Here is a 20,512-nt window from a genome sequence, read left to right on the forward strand (position 1 = left end):
TCTAAATACAAGATCAGAAAACTGCAGCACTGGGTGAGCATGCCTGTGTTTTTTCAGTGCTCTGCAAATGAAAGGAATGCGAAATAGCATAGCAACTCTTATTATAGGTATTTTTAAGTAATGCAATTTCAAATTATTTTAATTTTATATTTGTAAGGTTACTTGAATTTTCTTCAAAGTAAAATGCCATTCTGAGCTAGATTATCGATAGAAAATGATATGCATATCATTAAAATTAATCTAGAAATTATGTAAGACCTTGGTCACCAATCTTTTCAACGATCGATAAAAACAGTCATGGATTTGATGAGTATTAATGTTTGATACGATGGTGCTGCCACGAAAGTTGGACGACTGGCGACTAAAGCAACGCGGGGAAGAAAAAATTAAATGGAACAGAAAAAAGATGGCGCGGGAAACGACATCGGGCCTTTGGGGTTATTTGGCGGGATTTTAAAAGAGGAAAAAAAAGGAAAGAAATTATATAGAACTAGCGAACCCTCACAACTTCGTCCGCGAATGAGTCAACATCAAAAAATAGTCTTATGTTGTCGCGGACTTTTTTATAGAACTTTAAAGAAACAATTCCGAAAATTCCAATATACTTACTGTATACTTCCGTCGTTAACGTGACTGATGCAAAAAATAGATAAAAACATTCCTTGATGCGGATGATATATCATGCTAAAGTTTCAGCTCGATCGGTGCAGAACTTTTTGAGGTTTTGAAGCGTACCAACATAACATTTTTATATATAGATAAGTATAGCGTGATTCTGAAAATTGTTTTTTATTGGACTGGAGTAATTTTACGTATGAATATTATAACCCTAGAAACACTGACCTCTATGATGACGTGCTATAGTATAATAGAGTGTAGTGCCCCAGATACGATGACTGACATTCTGACATAAAAATTTTTTTCTTTATCCTTCCCGATCCCTGCCTCTATTAGATATTAGTGTATGATGCTTTCCTTAAAGCGTTTATTACTGTAAAGCCATTGCATTAGATACTTGACAGCTCTGCTTGACAGTTTATCTAATGTCAGATGTCATGACTTGTTTTGACTTTTGTCATAGCTGGAGTTATGGGTCTGTGTTTGGTGCAGTTGCCAAAATAACGTTATAGGATGTTCGTGTGTTTTAATAAAAATGGATACTTTACAAATCGTCAAATTATGCAACGATACACATCAGTTGTAATCGACTTTTAAGATCTTTCGATTTTTTTCTTTTTTTTATAAACAACATATTTAGTGTCGGTATGTTCACATAAACAAAATATTAACAAAGTTTCTATTATAACATTAAAAAATGGCTTTGTGCGAGTCAATACGAAGTATTATAAAGTTTAATCGCAGTTTATCACACAAAAAATTTAATAATAATTTTCTCATACTGTCAAAAAATTTCTCTACCCGTGAACTTTTAAAAGAAGCATATTGTCGGACGAAACTGAAATGTAGATGTAAGTTAATTTTGAAATTTATGTTTGACAAAATATTAAAAAGGTATAATTTGTTGGAACGCTACACGCTTGTTTTTTTTTTAAATATAACTATTTTGTAATATTTATTTGTAACTTTGATTGGAAGAAACAGTTTACATTTTGAAAACCTGTTTAATTTGTATGGTCTTATACTATTTTTTCTATGTCACTTCTGCACATTTATAATTTGTATGATTTTTTAGATGACTTTAAACCCACTTATTATCCAGGTGGATTTCAATAATCAGAGCTTCCTCAAAAGCTTTGGATGGCACAAGAAGGAAAGGAAGCGGATGCTTTCTTAAACTAATCACCTTGTTGCTTACATCATGTTTAGTCTAGCGTTCTCTATCTATTAAAAAGAGATTGCATAATATGCTCTTTATTATCACTATCACCAGCTTAATGTGGTTGTGTTCTATTATATCATTTAATGTAATGAATTATAGCGAAGAAGCTGCCTCAAGATGTCAATCCACAGGGAGTCTTTGCTTGTAATGAGCTTGACCTGTCAGAAGTTAAAGTATATGGTTTTGATTATGATTACACTTTGGCTCATTACAAACCATCTTTGGAGCATTTATTATATAATCTTGGCCGGGACATGTTACTGGATAAATATAAGGTAAGGCATTACCATTGCTGCATCAAAAAAAAACAATTCTATGTTCTTCCCAGGATGCAAACTATATCCTTGCTAAATTTTATCAAAATCTGTTCATGCTGAAATGGCATGAAAAAATTGAGTAGATAAGTCTATGTAGCAAACATATATATATTGAAAAATATATATGTGTGTAAAGGTTGCAATCATATTATGTGAAACAGGGTAGTGCAATGGGCAATTTTGATGTAAAGGAAAACTTATCTTTTCATGTGAGTGTAAGAAATATTCGTGCAATTCTGTTAAAGAAATCAAGCTGAGGAAAATCCCAAATGCCACATATAGATGCATTATCACAATTTAATTTCAGTATCCACCAGAAATTTCAAAATTGGAATACAAACCAGATTTTGCTGTAAGAGGTTTGCACTACGACATTGAAAAAGGTTTACTGTTGAAGTTGGACTCTTTCCTTCAAATACAGTTTGATGCTATTTACAGAGGACTAACACCTGTATCCTCAGAGGAAATTCTTAAAATATATAGAAATAGAATAATACCCATTGCATATGTTGAAGGTGATACAAGAGCACATAAAGTAAGTAATTTTTTTTATTAAATTTAAATGTATAGTTGCTGTTCAACAAATTTTTATTTAGAACTTTTTGTACTGTTATATTTTTATAGAAAATTGTATATTCACTGTGACTTCTTGTGCATCATACAATTGTCCCAAAAATGAATTGGTTAAATGATTATATTAAGAAGATTAAATTAATAGTTTGATGTATAAGCTATATTGAGTTAGCAGTGTGCTTCAGTGGTGGTTTGAATTCAATCGACTGCAGTGGTATCATGCAGCTGAATCAAAATTCTGTGAATGTCTTGATAAGCTCAAGTTAAGCTTTCATCAGCACAAAAGTTTATAGTTTTGTCTTTTTTTTCGGAAAGTCTATAGAACGTTATCTGGGGCAAATAAAGAATGATGAAGGGACGATTTTGAATCAATAAGTTTAATTAACTGAGCAAGTAACAGACAAGGGATGTTATAGCTTGTGCAATCCTTTCATCAGTAATAAAAAAATTATAGCTACGCTACCATAGTTGTGCAGTAGGTATGCTATTGTACTCTATTACTCCAGTAATGAGAGCACTTGTAAGCAATCATTCATTTGCGCGATCCCCTAGCCGCTCTGTACCTACACTACAAGGTCTTTATGACAAGATGTGACAGTAACTAGGTACATAACAACAGTAAATAATGCGTTCCATATGGTTCACTTCAAACAACTGTCTGTAATATTACGTTGTGAATGTTTAAATTTTCGCGTCACATAAAAAGAGCGCAGCTTAAAAAAGTACTGCATCTTGTCGCTGCTTTTTTAACGTTAAACTTAACGTTTACTACATGAAAGAATTTTCGAGTATCGAAAAGCTGGCACGTCAGAGTAAATGAAATTATTCATTATTGTTTAATAAAGCTCAATGTTTTCTACAATTCTGCAGCAGCTGGTGATTTGCGCAGAACTTTTGTAAGATAAAATTTGTGGTACAGAACTTGCGACTTTAACATAAGTGCATTATGGTTTATTTTGCTACTGTACAGTAGAATGTTAGAATGTGAAGCGACTTCACATTTGCGAGCGTGAAAAGCTCATACAAGGAAGGGTACTTATAACAAATTGCATAGCAGTCGATGTTTTTGAATTAATGCTTAATAGATTTTTCGAGTTAGACCAACTTCACCGACTAAAACTCCAGTTTTCTTTACAGACAAACCGAGCAAAAATGGTACATCTTGCAGATTTATTTTCAGTTCCGGAAATGGGTTTACTGTGTAATGTTGCGGAATATTTTATCAAAAATCATATAGAATATCATCCTGAAATATTGTTTTTAGATGTAAAGGTGAGTACTGGTTTTTTTTTTGGTCACTGACGTAGAAACAATGAAGTATTCTAGAATTCGCGATACCTACTCTGTCTGACCAAGAACTTTTTGTCAAAAACATAAATTATAACGAAGATTTAGCTGATACTTATAAAAGCTTGATAAATTCCTTATCATAAAAAGACGTAGACAATTTTACGTACCTTAAATGGTCCAACGATCGACTCAGCACGGTGAACTTTCTTAAAGTAAAAAACATGATTAGAATCTTTTAAATAAGAGAAAAAATATTAATGTTAAATTATCTAATTAATGTTGCTCGCTACTTCGCTTGCATGAAATTTTTAAAGTATCCCTATGATATTCTGTGTCACCTGAACCACCACTATGCAAAAAAAACACCGTTTTCTTGCTCTGTGAAGGCGCAACACAAATGATTCCTATGGGAACCAGACATTTTCGGGAATAAAAAGTAGCCTGCTATTCCAGACTATATCTTTTGCTGAGCTAAATTTCATTGAGATCCGATCAGCTGTGCTGGCGTTATTGAGTAACAAACTTTCGCATTCCAAATTTTAATATCGATAACTAAATACCAGCATAATTAACCAATTAAACAAATATTTAAAATGCTTATAATAATAATCATCGAGACTCAATTAACTTACAAGCTAAAGTAATTATTGACATAGATATTGTTGTGCAATTCCTCACGCTTCTTGGAACATTTTTTTTTAGTTCTCAGTATTTTCTTTATATGCATGGCAATGAATCCTTTTACGACGTGATCTCACTATATTTTGTAATGTATCGATTTATGCAATTATCTAATTTTGATATTAAGATTTTTCCAACTATGCTTAGTACTCTTTCTTTCCCAGAACTCAGTACAAAGTTGTCACCCTATCATGCACAAGATTGTAGCACAAAATTTGGAGGAATACATAAGGCCAAACACAGACTTGAGAAAATATTTTCAGCTGTTGCAAGAAAAGGATAAAAATTTGTTCTTGGTCACAAACAGCCCATTCCATTTTGTGTATGTATTTATGTTTTTATTTTTAAAGCTATCATAACCTAGTGGTTAGGAAAAGCAGTGATATATCTCGAACTTTTCGGAGTTATCTGCGTTTTAAGCATTTCAATATTGTGTTTTAACGGCGAAGGAATACATTGTGAAGAAACTTGCATGCCTGAGTGTTATCCATAACGCTTACAAAGACGTGTGAAGTCTACAAATCTGTACTTGTCCAGAATTTTTATTATTACTTATTGTCAGTTTTCTTCAAATTGTGTAATTCAATTTAAACCAACCACCCGATGAATTACAGATAACGATAGAACATTCGGATGACAATAAGAAATACAGAAATACGAAAGTTAAAGTTAATATTAGATATTGGTACCTTATTTATTTATTCTTCGCATCCTGAAACTCACATGAGTTTGTTTGGACGCTGAACATTCTTCTAATATCGAATTAGCTATATATAAGTTTAAATGCGCTGTACACAATATCATTTAACCTCTAAAAGCAGGTAGCGACCGGTTTGCCGCTGCTCCGAATGTATACGTTATACCGGTGTTCCATTTTTACTACGTGCAAAGGTTTTATGTTAGATTTATTACAGCGTATAATTTTTTTAGAATGCGTTACTCTCTTTCACTGAATATCTCAATGTCAGGGGTAGTTCATTTATTAGTCTAGGTAGCCATATACTTGGTGGTTCTTTTACCATAATAAAACATCATTATTATGTTATCCAGCTACTAGCTAATAGCTAGACTAAGTTTGACTACGAATAAAAGAAATGAACGTCAATTTGATGACGACTTCTAAACTTTGAAGAAAAATTAGTCGCAAAACTGGTTACAAAGTTGTATGTAACAAAACTTCTATTAATATAAGGTGATGTGTACCTAGATAGTTATTCACTGCCAATAGCGTGTCAATATGTTTGAACTTTAAATAGACACAAAGAATAATAATATTCCTACTTACGAAATATTTTTGTGTTGGTTAAAAATAAGATAGTCGTAGGTATATAAAAACAAGACGTTTCTGCTTAATAAAATGCTAAGTAAAACTTTGTGTCCGAACACTATCCTTTCTAAGTTATGTGCGTTTTAAGCAATTAAATGTCACTTTCTTTAACGGTGAAGGAAAATATAGTTAGGAAACCTGCATGCCAGAGAGTTTTTCATAATATTCTCAAAGGCGTGTTAAATACACCAATCTGCACTTAGCAACGGTGGTGGACTACGGCCTAAACCCTCCTCATTGCGGAAGGAGACCGTGTAGTGGGTCGGTATGATGTTTTTTTTCTAATATATAAAATAGCGCTTGACGCACCCAGTGATAATGCCGAGGATGGAGCGCGCTTTACGACGCCTTGCAGTTCGATAGTATAAATGTTAGGATGGAACCAAATTGAATAGTTCCTGAGCACACTCTCCGAAGTATATCTTGGTTATGATTTGATTCTAGTAATGCGGGCATGGAAATGTTGGTGGGTCCCGATTGGCGGGAATTCTTCGACGTGGTTATAGTGAACGCGAATAAGCCGAAGTTCTTTACGGAGGTCTCCCGCCCAATCCGAGTGTTTGATAAAACGGCTAACACACACATTTGGGAGAAGGTCACCTCTTTGGAGAAGGGCACCATCTACTATGAGGTGAGTGTTGTTAAATAAGATATCGTTGCCCCAAAACTGGTAACACATTTGCTAATGTCATCCCAGCTTACGTGCCACCATCGAGTCATATCCAGTCTTAGATTTTGAAACACATTACGAATAACGGATTTGTAAACGGATCATAAATCATTAACAAATACAGCTGCTGCGAGAAAGTATTGCGTATTAAATGAGTATTTTATAAGCGATTTTTATAATTTTTATTAGTGTTTTTACCTACACTTGGAGGAATTATCATTTTTTATAAATTTAAAATGCATATACTGACTGATGTGAAAGGCATATACTTATTTCGGCATCGACGATAGGAGAGTCGTAGCTTAATTGGAGAAAGCGTGCAGGCCGCGATTGCCAGAGAGTCGCAGGTTCAAATCATGTCGGTTCCGACAATTTTTATATGCATTTTAAATTTAAATAAATTATATAAGTGAGTTTGTCGATACAACTTCATAGACGAACTCACTTTTAATAATCAAATTAATAATGACAGTAGGTTTTTAGATATCAGAAGTACTTTTCCCGGAACTCAGTTACCTAGTTACCAAAAATTATCTTAATTCCTTTAGCCGTTTAAACATGATGACAATTTATACCAACAAATACACTTTCTCATTTATTTAAATCTTTGTACTCCTCACCAAACAAATCTTTCGTAATCTTCTCTCAACGCACGTTTTGCTCCGACACCGGAGCATCCTCAGGGAATGACTTAACAATTAACAATTGCTTAGTACCTGCTTAGTGACTAACATTAAGTTCATTGTATATCATGGAATTCCGCACAGTGACGCCTGCTTCTGTCAAGTAGATACATTGGTGTTAATAATTTAAGATCGTTTCTAGTAAGTGGAGTCGACACTTTTTTTTTTATAAAGAATAATGTTTTGTTTTACAAACTTTTGTTCTTAATAATCTTGTCATCATAGAAAATAATACGACACGAGCGAGTGGACGGCCGGTCGCGCGCGATAAGTACTAGTGCATGACAAACGTCACAGTAAACATTCAATTTGACAACGTGGCAAGGATTCATAGACAAGATATTCAACTCAGAGCTAAGCTAAGCTGCTGCCTATCTGAAACCGATTAGTGAAACGTCTGTATGTTTCCGAATCTTCTTAGAATAGACGTTAATTGCCAAAGCATTGCCTTATTCGATGTCAGTGAAAACTGGCATTAACAAGGATTATTGCACAATAAAATTTGGACAGCTAACCGTTTATGATAATTATTTGTGACAGGGTACAGTCAAACAGCTGCAGGACCTAACTGGATGGAGCGGCCATCAAGTATTGTACTTCGGAGATCATCCGTACAGTGACCTCGCAGATGTGACGCTCGAACATGGCTGGCGAACAGGAGCTATTATTAATGAGCTTACGGTATGAAATTTTTATTTATTTATTTATATACATAAAAGTGGTGATAGCGGAGCTCGACTTCACTTTCGGGGGGCCGAGTTCGAATCCCAGCTCGCACCTTTAACTTTTCTAAGTTATGTGCGTTTTAAGTAATTCAAATATCACTTGCTTCAACGCTGAAGGTTAACATCGCGAGATGCATGCCTGAGAGGTCTAGATAATGTCCCAAAGGTATGTGGAGTCCACCAATCCGCACTGGGCCAGCGTAGTGGATTACGGCCTTAACCACTTCTCATTGTGGGAGAAGAGCCGTGCCATATAGTGGACCGGTGATGGATCGATATGATGATGATGATGATACTGATATCGTATCATTTTAAAGTCCAGAGACAAGTAAAAAATGTGAGAGTATATTAAAATTAAAAGAAAAAATACAAGTGCATCCATCTATATAACTCCATATTTCCTGGGGATCGTTTGAACTGGCTGGCAGAAAAAGAAAGAATCTCTGAGAAAGAAGAAAGAACTCTTTGTAAGATCCCAAATTCAGCCAAATTAGCTGAGACATTATGGCTTGAAGGAATAACAAATATATAAATATTCACATTTATTATATAAATTATCCCTAATAAGAAAAGTCAAAAATTGCTTTAAGTCTCAAGTGTCCCCGGGTTATAACTTTTGCTATTAATTTTCTAGCACGAGATCAACACTTTGAACACGCCGTCGTTCAAGGAGAACGCGAATTGGCTGCAAATGCTTACGCAACTTATTGAGGACCACCAAGATTATAAGGAACCAGAGGCAATGGAAGTAATATCTGATTGGATGGCAGAACGGGACTACCTCAGGTTTGTTCTTTGAGTTTGAATGTATAACGTACTAGAAGTGTCGTTGCAAAGCAAGCTGTGTTTATGGCCTAACCTCAAAATGCCTTTCATAATAATAAGAGTTCGTATGACTCAAGGAAATAGAATAAACCCATAATTCTATTATGGTTACGACCCGTTTGTTAGTTTACTTGAAGATCACCTGGTGGTAAGTGATGATCTAAGATGGCAATTTATTAGGTTTATGGCAGTTATATATATTTTTTTATATATTCTATTTTATTATTATTTATTATAGTTTCTATACGACATCGTACCGGAACGCTAAATTGCTTCGCAGTACGTCTTTGTCAGTAGGGCGGTAGCTAGCCACGGCCCAAACCACCTGAAATTATTAATTCCATATTGATCCTGCCGGGTAACCTGGGATTCCACATGTAAGACCATTGCGCTCACCACAGCACTAAGGAGGATGCATGTGCGCTTTATCAATCTCCACTTTCAGTGACTTATTTTTTAAAACCTTTCCGTTTAACTTTTTCTTTGGTTGATACGCCCAGATGCGTGTGTGTGTAAGCGCGCGTGAGTGCGTGCGTACGTGCGTGCGTGCGTACTTTCGTGCGTGCGAGCGTGCGAGTCTGTGTCACACACGCACGGACTTAGTAATAAATTGTGTCTATAAATTCTGTATCATGACTTCATTTTTTATATTTCCAGGAAATCTACAAAAGCAGTATTCAATAAACAGTTCGGTAGTGTATTTCGGACATATCACAACCCTACATATTTTTCTCGAAGGTTGTTCCGATTCGCAGATATCTACACATCGAACATTAGGAATCTTTTGAATTATTCCGTAACGCACACCTTCTATCCGCGCCGTGGTGTTATGCCACACGAATATGGTTCTTATTTCGTTTAATAAGACCTCTAGATAAGTTTATAATCATTTTATACAACGTGCTTCTATACATTTTGGAGATTTATTTGTTAGCTATTGTACAATTGTTTTAAGTTAAGAGTAAATATTTTATATTATTTGAGTATTAAATATTTTGAGTTTAAGTAATTATTAAATAATAAACGAATTCTTTGTATACTCGCCTATGGTAAATTTGGATATTTTTACTCTGGTCGTAATAAGTTAATAAGTTGGGTGAGTTTTATTGAATAGTTTTTTTGTACTAAGAGCGACAGTAACATAGAAAATGCATTTTCTTAATACCAGTTCCTGTTCGCGGCATCGATCGTGATAATTTGTTTTACCGGGATAGAAAAAAAGACATATTTTTCCAAATATTTGATTGATTGATACGTCGAACCGCTCCGTTGCTGCGTGAAAGAAGATCAGAGACACTCTTTCGCATTTATATTTTTAGTAAGATAGGGATAGGGATTCTACACTCCAATCTCAGTTGAAAGATCTATATGAGTACAATTTTAAACTTGTACCACAAATATCGAGAAATTTTTTTATATGTTTATATAGAAAAGATCATGTTATTTATTTGTTATTATTATAAGTAGAGATTATTTGTTATTATATTTATCCTGTTAAAGTTGTGAACTTATAAAAGTATCTTAACAGATAATGTTGTCTTAGATTCATTGAGAATTTGTGTTTGGTAAGATGGAACCTGCAACTTGATTTTGTGTGCAAAACTATTGTTAAGAAGTCTCTAAGTATTCCTGTTCGAAGATTCTAGTCAAGTGTATTTACTAAAAGATTATACGTTTTACGGGGGTCGGTACATGACGGGATCTTTATAAAAAACCGATCTATTTATTATATTTAACACTGTAGGTATTCTATATTGATGTTGATTGAATGAATAAAATATAGAGGTCTGAAATGGACTTTGCCGGACGCCTTTTTTATGTTTGTTGTACAAACAATTAATTAAATGAAGGGCATTCCTACTCGTGCGATTTTTTTTAAGCGGCCACAAACTATCAATATAAACTAGAGACCAAATCAAAAGGTCTGGTTTCCGTAATAAAAGCCACCAAAATTTAAACGGTAGCAAAAATTAAAACAGAAATTAATCGTATTGGCTTTAAAGTATTGGTTTTCGTTAATTCAAGTATAGCTTTAGCTTACTGGCGGATGGGCTGGGAACTATCCCTTAGTAAAATACCTACCCTGAAAATACTATTTTAGGTTTACTTATAAAGTTGATCTAGACTTGACCATTAAACACTATTTAAGAGCCAATTCGCATGCTTAATTTGTTATTTACGTTATTAACTCAATTACCAGTAAAACTATGATAACTTCTATCAAAGAAACCTGATATATAAGATAGTGCCTTCTATAATGTAATGCAGCCAGCTATTGTTATATACAGGGTCAATGCGAGGCTGCTATTGTGTAAAATGAAATAAAAATGGCGAAGAGTAGGTAAGCCACACTCATTACTAAAATATACAAACCTCTTTTTCTTAACTGATGATTATCGTTATGTTCTGCAAACTTAAAAAACAAGTATGCCCGATCTGATCGATTTCCAATCGCGTAAAAGATCTTTATCTGGCTTAGTTGTGGCCATGAGACCTCCCTTTCTGTTATCCACCTATTACCGGTACACTACAGGGTACGAGTTGCCCTCACAATGAGAAGGTTTTAGCCGTAGTCCATCACGCAGGCCGATTGCGGATTGGTAGACTTGAACACCGCCTTTGAAAACATTATAACATTTTTAACATTTTTATAGTCACCCCGTTTAAGGCATTTAAAATGAATTTTATAATGTCCTGGAAACATAATTGCGACATATCATGTGTAGGTACTTATAGACTTACTGATATTTTTGATGTAAAAGCCATTTTCTTGCCTGGGCGTTATAGTTATATTTTGTAGTCAACTTCTATTTTAGATTAGTGAACCTTTGTAGATTATTTTAAGGCGAATAGATATTTAGATCGTATTTTACATTTACAAACATTTACACCTTCGCTTAATCTATTATATTTTTACCAGCCGCCCGTTATGTTCTAATTAGTGATTATAAACACCGAATGTATTACGATATGTTAACGTCGTACAGACGCTACCAAATAAAAAAAAAGAAACAATTTCCATATTATTTATGCAAAAAAATATAAATTTGATGCAATAGGAAACTCTAAAGCGAGTGTGAGCATCGCGATGCGAGGGTGTTTTCAATCTTGATTATTCGCTTTTAAATTATTTGAATAACTATTCAAATAATTTAACTACCATCGATTTGCATAGTCGACATCCCATCGACTCTCGCGAAGCTCTTTGCATCCCACAAATATCGGAAATGCCCTTTCGACTTCCTTTTTTACCTTCCACTTTTAATGTGAGTACCATCAAATAGGCATCTTCTAGGCAAGCTTGCTCCATTTCAGGTTGCTACATCTACCAACTGGCAATGGAGTCAAGCTTTCTATCATAAGTTAAAACGAAAATGTCGATTCGGAACTGAAATTTTATTTGTCATTAGTTACTTTTGTCTCGAGTTACTTTAAATCAGATGTACCTATTAAAGGGTATACATCAGATGTATACCATTTTTGACTATTGCCTAAAGATCTTTAAATCAGATGTATTCAGGTACTGTTGATGTGAGACGATATGACCGTGTATAACCTCAAATGGAAGTATTTTTTAACTTTAATCATAACATGCTTGTTTTTAAGTCAACTTTTGTGTAACTTTAGATAACCTCACATGTACTGTGCCATGTTACTAGACAATAAAACACTTTTGAATATCAATTGTTTTATTTACCTACGAATCTTTTAAGTCAGATAATCTTCGTAAAACTTATCTTTTAGAAAGCCAAAAATATTTTACGAATACAGGGTTTATAAGTAAACGAAAACTTTGGATAATAATTTGTACTATTTTTATTGAAAAATTAAAAATGATATATAAGTTTTATAGAATTTATGTAGGTACTAAATGAGAATAAAATATCTATTATCATGATGGAAATAATATAATTAGTAATATAGATTGTGGAAGAAATAAGAGTTACCACATTATTTGATGGAGATATTACTCATTATTTTTTGTACTATAAGAATAATCTAACTATAATAGAATATGGTTGGCAACCCTAATTTTAACACAGATAAGAAACAGTAATAGCTCTAATTAACGTTACATTAAAAAACTGGATAAGCGGTGTCGATAACGAGTACGTTATCAGCCTTCAGCGTTTTGGTTTGTATTGTGAACGGCACGTTGTTATAACGAAGCTTGCACGGGCGGTCCGGTCTGGCCATGAAGCAGAGCGTGTATAGAGCAGTCTCCAGCTCCGGGGAAGTCCCCACGAACATGTTGATTTCTGGCGCATCCTTGGTTTCACTTAGGATTGAGTGTTGCTTCAGGATTAACCCTTTCTGTGCACAGTAAAATAATTATGTAAACTTTCATAAAATAGTTATCTACAATTTTATGCAATTAATAGAGAAGATTTTTTATGAGTATTGTAAGAGTGGTCGTGGTCATCGTGAAGTCATGTTGTTTTCAGCAGATGCTATTTGCCTAACAAGCTTTCGCCGCATCTCAAAATAAAGAAGAGTAACATGTTAAATTAATAATTAATCTAATTCAAGATATATTAACAGTAGGTATAAGGATTGAAGAAATTATAAATTACACGACACAAATTCTCCTGCTTTTCGCGGAGTATAGCAAATAAAGCTTAATTTTGATAACATATCATGGATTTCTGCAAAGTAACGCCTGCTTCTATCCAATATTAATTCAAGATATTGATGCTGGTATTTTGAATTAAGTAGTGCTATCGTTTTCGTACTCTTCCCTGTAGATACGATAGCTTAATTAGTGGTGCCATCATTGAATCATCATTATCATCATCATCATCCACACACTTCTGAGAACAATATGGAGAACTCTCAGGCATGCAGGTTTCCTCACGATGTTTTCCTTTACCGTTGAAGCAAGTGATATTTTAATTGCTTAAAACGTATATATAACTTAGAAAAGTTAGAGTTGCGCGCTGGCATTCGAACTCTGCCCCACTGGGCTATCAACATTTCGGAATCATTGAATAATTAAAACTAAACTTAATCATACAAATTGAATTTAAAGTATTGTTTTTCGTTCGGATGAACGTACTTGACTAGTCCTAGTCTAGATCCCCTATTTTAGAAACGGTGAAAATGGAGGACAGTTGGTTAGCCAGGTTTCATACTAAAAATGGATTAAAACCCCCTTTTTAAATTAAATGCGCTTGAGGTATTTATAGTTGTAATCGATACACAATCACAAGACCAATAAACAGTTTTCGGGGAAGTGAACATGTTAAAGTATCCGATATGAAATAGCAGGGATCATATATGGTTCATAAAACAGATTTGACTTACTCCAGACAAGTCCAGTTTGTCGATGTAACCTTTTTAAATTAAATGCGCTCGAGGCATTTATAGTTGTAATCGATACACAATCACAAGACAATAAACAGTTTTCGGGGAAGTGAACATGTTAAAGTATCCGATATGAAATAGCAGGGATCATATATGGTTCATAAAACAGATTTGACTTACTCCAGACAAGTCCAGTTTGTCGATATATCCCAAATAATTGGCTTTCCGATCCTGCTCCCGCTTAGCGAAGAACAGCCAGCTGTGAAGGCCTATAAAGATAAAAAAATTGTTGGATTATATACTTAACCTGAATGTTCCTATTACCGATAGGTAATCTTTTATGGTTGCTAATCCTGGGCAATAAAAGAGGATCTAAAGGAACGCCTAAATGGAAACATTCAAAATGTGGCCTGTCGACACATGCTTAAAATCGGATGGACCCAAAAGATCACCAATGGGAATGTTTTGCGCCGAGTTGGTTGTCAGCGCATACAGCTAAACCGTTTAAATGATTAAATTATTTTTTCTGTGTTGTGTGCAACTTATAAAGGTGAGCAAAGTTGCTGCTAGGAGGCGTATCGAGCGCAAGGGGAAGTCTTGGTTGCACAACATAAGGGAGTGGACTGGGGTCGCTAGTAGCGCCCAGATTTTGTTAAACCTTCAAGAAATAAGGCGAGTATTTCACGCGTTGGAGAGGCACCTAAAGAAGATGTTTTTGTTATACCCACATATACAAATTAGGTAGGTAAGTCTCTTTTCAAATCTGAAAATTTTTGGTGGAGTGAATTGTTTTTTTCTAACCGTTAGCCTAAAAGCTCATATTGAAACATTGGCTTTGTTTTTTATAACGTTTATGGTGTTCGGTTCGTTTTCCTTAGCCTCGCCCTCGATAATAATTTAAATTGAGGAGACAAACCTTGTCGGTATCTAAATAATTACAAAGTTGGTGCTAATCACGGCAATCTCAAAGAATCGGTCAAGTTTAGTAAGACTCGCACACAAAGGGTTTTACTACATTTACAGAAAGTACCGCTTCAACCAGTAATCGTTGAGAACACTGCACTCGAAATTGTTGACGAATACGTATACCTAGGACACACGATCCAGTTAGGTAGGTCCAATTTCGAGAAGGAGGTGAACCGCCGAATCCAACTCGGATGGGCAGCGTTCGGGAAACTCCGTGCCATCTTTTCGTCAGAAATCCCTCAGTGCCTGAAGACGAAAGTCTTCGAACAGTGCGTGTTGCCAGTGATGACCTATGGCTCTGAAACATGGTCGTTAACTATGGGCCTCATAAGAAGGCTTAGAGTCACTCAGCGGGCGATGGAGAGAGCTATGCTCGGAGTATCTCTACGCGATCGAATCAGAAATGTGGAGATTCGTAGAAGAACCAAAGTTACCGACATAGCTCAACGAGTCGCGAAGCTTAAGTGGCAATGGGCCGGGCACATAGTTCGGAGAAAGGATGGACGTTGGGGTCCCAAGGTGCTGGAATGGCAGCCCCGTACTGGTAAGCGCAGCGTTGGTCGACCCCCAACGAGGTGGACAGACGACATTAAGCGCGTCGCAGGTAGCCGTTGGATCCAAGCGGCTCAGAATCGTGGAACTTGGAACTCCCTACAAAAGACCTATGTCCAGCAGTGGACGTCTATCGGTTGATGTGATGATGATGATGATGACAGAAAGTAATTCTGTATGCATTCGAAATATTATATTATGGTTCATGAGATACAGCCCGCAGACAGGCAGACGGATGAGGTTTGTTGACATCATTATAACACTAGCGTCTCCTTGCGATTAAGTCCGTGGGAAACGTCCGATACGTAAATGTAGGTAACTCATACAAACTTTTGTTTTACGAAAAATCGCGTTGCTTGTCACCTAAGTCTCAAGGCATGTTAAATACCCTAAAGCCTAAATCGGAAATTGGGTTAACAAACGTAAGGACAGGACAATTACAGAGGTGTTTCTAGAGTATAAGTGCTATTTAAATAGATAGTTCGGTAATTTATACGTAGATCTCTACCAACATGTAAAATGTAAATCAAGTGGTACGCACCCAGAACGTCGTTCGACTTGAGCTCGGCCATAAAGACGTTTTCGAAAGCGCAACTGCATTTGCACAAGCTTGTCCAGTGGCGCGCGTACTTCGTGAACCAGATCTTTTTGAGCAGTTCAACTTGCTCATTGTACTCGTTCATTTGCGTCAGACCTGTTTGTTAATATCAAGATTGTGTTAACCTTAATAACTATACAAGTAAAAAATAAAATAGTAGGTACCTACTTGCTTACTAAGATTTTATTTTTATAGGTTATAGGCATGCACTTCATACGTGCGTAAAGGCACTGCATCAATTTAAGTTTTTATAACGCCTATTTTCTCGTAGTTATTTGTGTGAAGATTTGATTAAGATGTAGTAAAAAGAAAAAGATCCAATCCCGCTTTTACAGGCTCTGACATTTGTAAAGTAATGTCGTAGGACGGAACACTGCATAACTATTGCGACGTTGTGCCACATTTTTTTGTAAGGTTATAAAATGTCTCGACCCTATCCTTATATGGTAGGGATCGTTTTCGTTTTACTATTTCCAAATAACATGACCACTATTACAGTAAATTATATTTTAAAACTTATATATTTTCTGTACTGTTGTGTGTAGGTTTACACTGTTCAGTTTTATATTACATTTGTATACTGATTTACTCCAAAATAAGTACCTACTTATACAGGATTCCTTAATGCATTTCTTCTGTTAAAAGTGTGTGTGTAAATGTATTAACAAAAAGAGCACTGCTCGGGATTCAAACCCGCAACCATTAGAACTGATATCGTCACGCTCTAACCGTTTTACCGGCTTAGCATACATCAGAAAAACAACTGCATTACTACATAGATGAGTATAGTTTTATTAGTCACATATGTTGCTCACCTTTGCTGACTAAGAACGTCATTAGACTCCTAATCGGACCAGTCGCCAGAATTGTGTTTATGTACGTGATCACCTCCGTCTCTTCCTGCAATGGGTACATAGAATGTAAACAGTGGGGTAGGTAAATTTACCTACATACTACAAGCTACAAGTTCATGGCCCCGATTATCTTTTTACCTACGTACTAATCTCTAGTCGTAACACATTCTAATGGACAACGCACACAGGGAAGAAGGCAGCAGGACTAGCATGGGCAGGAGATAAAAATTATATACAGCCGATTGGCGCAGTTTGCAGCGACCCTGCTTTCTGAGTCCAAGGCCGTGGGTTCGATTCCCACAACTGGAAAATGTTTGTGTGATGAGCATGAATGTTTTTCATTGTCTGGGTGTTTATGTATATTGTATATATTTATGTATATTCTAAGTATTTATGTATATTATTCATCAGTCATCTTAGTACCCATAACACAAGCTACGCTTACTTTGGGGCTAGGTGGCGATGTGTGTATTGTCGTAGTATATTTATTTTTTTATTTATTTATTTCCCCCGATTATTTCCTCTGACAAGGGATATAATGAACGTGTCCAGCTGCTATAGCACGGCAACATGGAATAGGATAATTTAACTCCGTTTATTATTTTTCATATATTATTTCCACTTGCGCCAGTGCTCTGAGAGTTGATAAAGCTGTGGGAGAAGATCAATTTTATATCCTTTCCCCAGGGAAATAATTGTCTCCTGCCCATGCTAGCCGTGCTGGGCAGTGCAATAAGACAAAAGTACCTTATTTCCTCTAGTTACGTATGTTTGGCAAAGCAAAATGCTCTGGCCTGCCCTTCTGGTGTTTTTTTTTTTAATATTTACCAATTGATGGACCAAGCAGAGAGACTAAAACTGATGGTATGTGGAAAACCATTGCCTATAAACAGAGCAACACTTCGCAGGGCATGCAAGGAACACATCCTGCAAACTGTTACTCTGTGACCATCAACCTGGAGGCCTGAGTATTATATGTGAAGCCTAACGTGCCTGTAATTAATCCGGCACCCACGCCCTTCAGACCGGAAAAAGCATTGCAACAATGCTGCTTAACGGCAGAAATAATCACGGTGGTAGCACATCCCCGGACGAGCTCTGTCACAAAAAGTTTTACTACTTATAATGTGCGCTGGCTTTAAACATATTAAGTGATTAAATAATACAATTTAATTCGTATATGTGAGAAGAGGTCGCAATACGCAGTTATGAATTCAGACATAGATAATAATTGTGGCAAAACTATTGAATCTATTAGATAGACATGTATTTGCTAATAAGTTGTAAACATTTCAAGCTTCTTTTGCATGGTGGTATTTATTCCGCAGATTCCACTGTGAATTGTGATTATAACTTATAGATAAGTGAAGACTTAGTAGATATTATAGGAAAAATATTATACAACCGACTTATCGTAATTATATAGGTAGGTAATTGTTAATCCTACTAATATTATAAATGTCAATGTAAGTTTGTTTGTTACGCTTTCACGCAAAAACTACTTAACCGATCCTCATGAAACTTTGTACACATATTCTTGGAAGTGTTAGAAGTAATATTCTTACTTTTTATCCCGACATTAAGTTCGGTTCCTTTGGGAGAGGGGATGAGAGTGTTTCAAGGTTTTACACCATAACTCCGACAAATGATAACCGATTTAATTATCCCCAAACTTTGTGTAGATCTGAATGTGGTTGGAGATAGAGGACAAAACTCCTAATTTAAGGGTTAGCGATACTGAATACTTTAATTTTTTTTTAGAACTACAACTGAATTGAATGCTACATCAAAAAACTAAATTAAACGAAGACGAAGTCGCGGGCAACAGCTAGTTAGTAGATAAATAACTTACATTTGGCGTCACGAATTCTGGTCTAATTACGTTCTTGTGGTAATTATCAAAAAGTGCCACCATCGGCCTGATGGTTGGTCCGTTCCAGACATTATCAGGAATCGTCAATAGGCTGCAAGAAACAAAGGATTATTATAGTTACCTATTTTTATAAAGTAGGTTCTAGGTACAGAATTAAGAACGTGTATACCACTAATATTGAAACATCAAAAACCACTTTATTTCAGTAGTGTATCTCGAACAGGCGGTTAGTCACTTCAAACGATGTAGCAGTTGACGGGGCGTTTTCTGTTTTTGGACACTATGCTCTCCATGCAATAATGACTGAATGAGTGTTCTGTAGTTTCTTAATTCTGTGCCTAGAACCTACCTTATAAAAATAGGTAGCCAAAGTAACATACCCTATAGGTAGGTATCAACCTGTTTACTTTTTAAATTGGGCCTCTTTGTCAAAACAGTAGTGTATGTTATATGTTAAAACATTACACTTGTAGTAAGTAGGTTTAAAATATATATATATATATATATATATATATATATATACATTGATTACGTAAAACGTAACATAGGTTACCTACCCAATACACCATCCTATACTTTAACGATTAATCTTTTGCTTATCCCGACTTTTTGGATTACCATAAAACAACATTATTCTGAGCGTAAGTTTAATTTCAGTTTTGGATTTTTTTCACTGAATGACCCCAGTAGAACTTTGATATCTTAAATCTCGGGAACCTACGTATTTAAAAGTCAAATGTATTTTTTTAACAAAGATCTATAAATTTTTCCCCTTTCAAAAACTCTTACGTTAAATTGTTTAATAAACTTTTGCTTTCTACCTACTTAGGTATAGGTATTGTCATGTATTTATTTGTACTTACACCACAAAAAGAAAAAAATGGACAGTGTAAGAAGAAACTTACAAAGCAGGATACAAAAGCGGACTTATCCCTTAGTAGCGATCCCTACATTAGCTATACGTTGTTAAAATATAATGGTAGGTACTCACTTAGTTTGCGCTTCATCATTCCTAGACATAGGGGTGGTTTTGCCTTGCAAATTGACCTGAATATAGTTTATTGCATTGTTAATATCCGCGTTGAACATTTCCTCGCTGACTCTGAGCAGGTCATCATCGGAGGTTTGATCCTGCACTTGACGCAAGAGGTCTTCATAGCTCTTTTTCTTGGCGTAGTCCACCACACCACCCACTACAGTCCCTATTTGCTGGAGCGTATTAGTTCCGGTGTTACCTTGCTGGCCGGTAACGGAGTTAGTGATCAGGCTTGGTAAAATGTTCTGGAAGATTTGACCCGCAGCTGAAGCGATGTCGTCAGCTCGGCAGGCTGCTATACAGAGCAGTAGAGCTATTGAGAGTTTCATCCTGGTAAATTAAACGTTACGAGTGGCGCGATCACTGCGCACTAGTGATCTCTGCGACCGCGCTCTGTA

General features: G+C 35.6%; 2 protein-coding genes across 2 annotated transcripts; one reads left to right on the plus strand and one right to left on the minus strand.

Annotated features, from left to right (window-relative positions):
- The first annotated feature begins 1,091 nt into the window (after nucleotides 1–1,091).
- On the plus strand, nucleotides 1,092–12,611 carry LOC120629766 (5'-nucleotidase domain-containing protein 3). The gene is made up of 9 exons (XM_039898799.1): nucleotides 1,092–1,469; nucleotides 1,940–2,115; nucleotides 2,465–2,692; nucleotides 3,868–4,002; nucleotides 4,866–5,023; nucleotides 6,473–6,659; nucleotides 7,922–8,062; nucleotides 8,741–8,892; nucleotides 9,589–12,611. Exons 1-9 carry the CDS (start codon nucleotides 1,316–1,318, stop codon nucleotides 9,791–9,793), a joined length of 1,536 nt encoding a protein of 511 aa, XP_039754733.1. The 5' UTR covers nucleotides 1,092–1,315; the 3' UTR covers nucleotides 9,794–12,611.
- Nucleotides 12,612–12,811: 200 nt separating this feature from the next.
- LOC120633296 (poly(U)-specific endoribonuclease homolog) lies at nucleotides 12,812–20,505 on the minus strand. The gene is made up of 6 exons (XM_039903484.1): nucleotides 20,070–20,505; nucleotides 19,058–19,169; nucleotides 17,167–17,251; nucleotides 16,295–16,447; nucleotides 14,416–14,504; nucleotides 12,812–13,245 (listed from the first exon to the last, which is right to left on the minus strand). Exons 1-6 carry the CDS (start codon nucleotides 20,441–20,443, stop codon nucleotides 13,009–13,011), a joined length of 1,050 nt encoding a protein of 349 aa, XP_039759418.1. The 5' UTR covers nucleotides 20,444–20,505; the 3' UTR covers nucleotides 12,812–13,008.
- Nucleotides 20,506–20,512: the final 7 nt, after the last annotated feature.

The sequence above is a fragment of the Pararge aegeria genome, chromosome 2 (genome assembly GCF_905163445.1).
Source record: "Pararge aegeria chromosome 2, ilParAegt1.1, whole genome shotgun sequence".
Taxonomy (NCBI): domain Eukaryota; kingdom Metazoa; phylum Arthropoda; class Insecta; order Lepidoptera; family Nymphalidae; genus Pararge; species Pararge aegeria.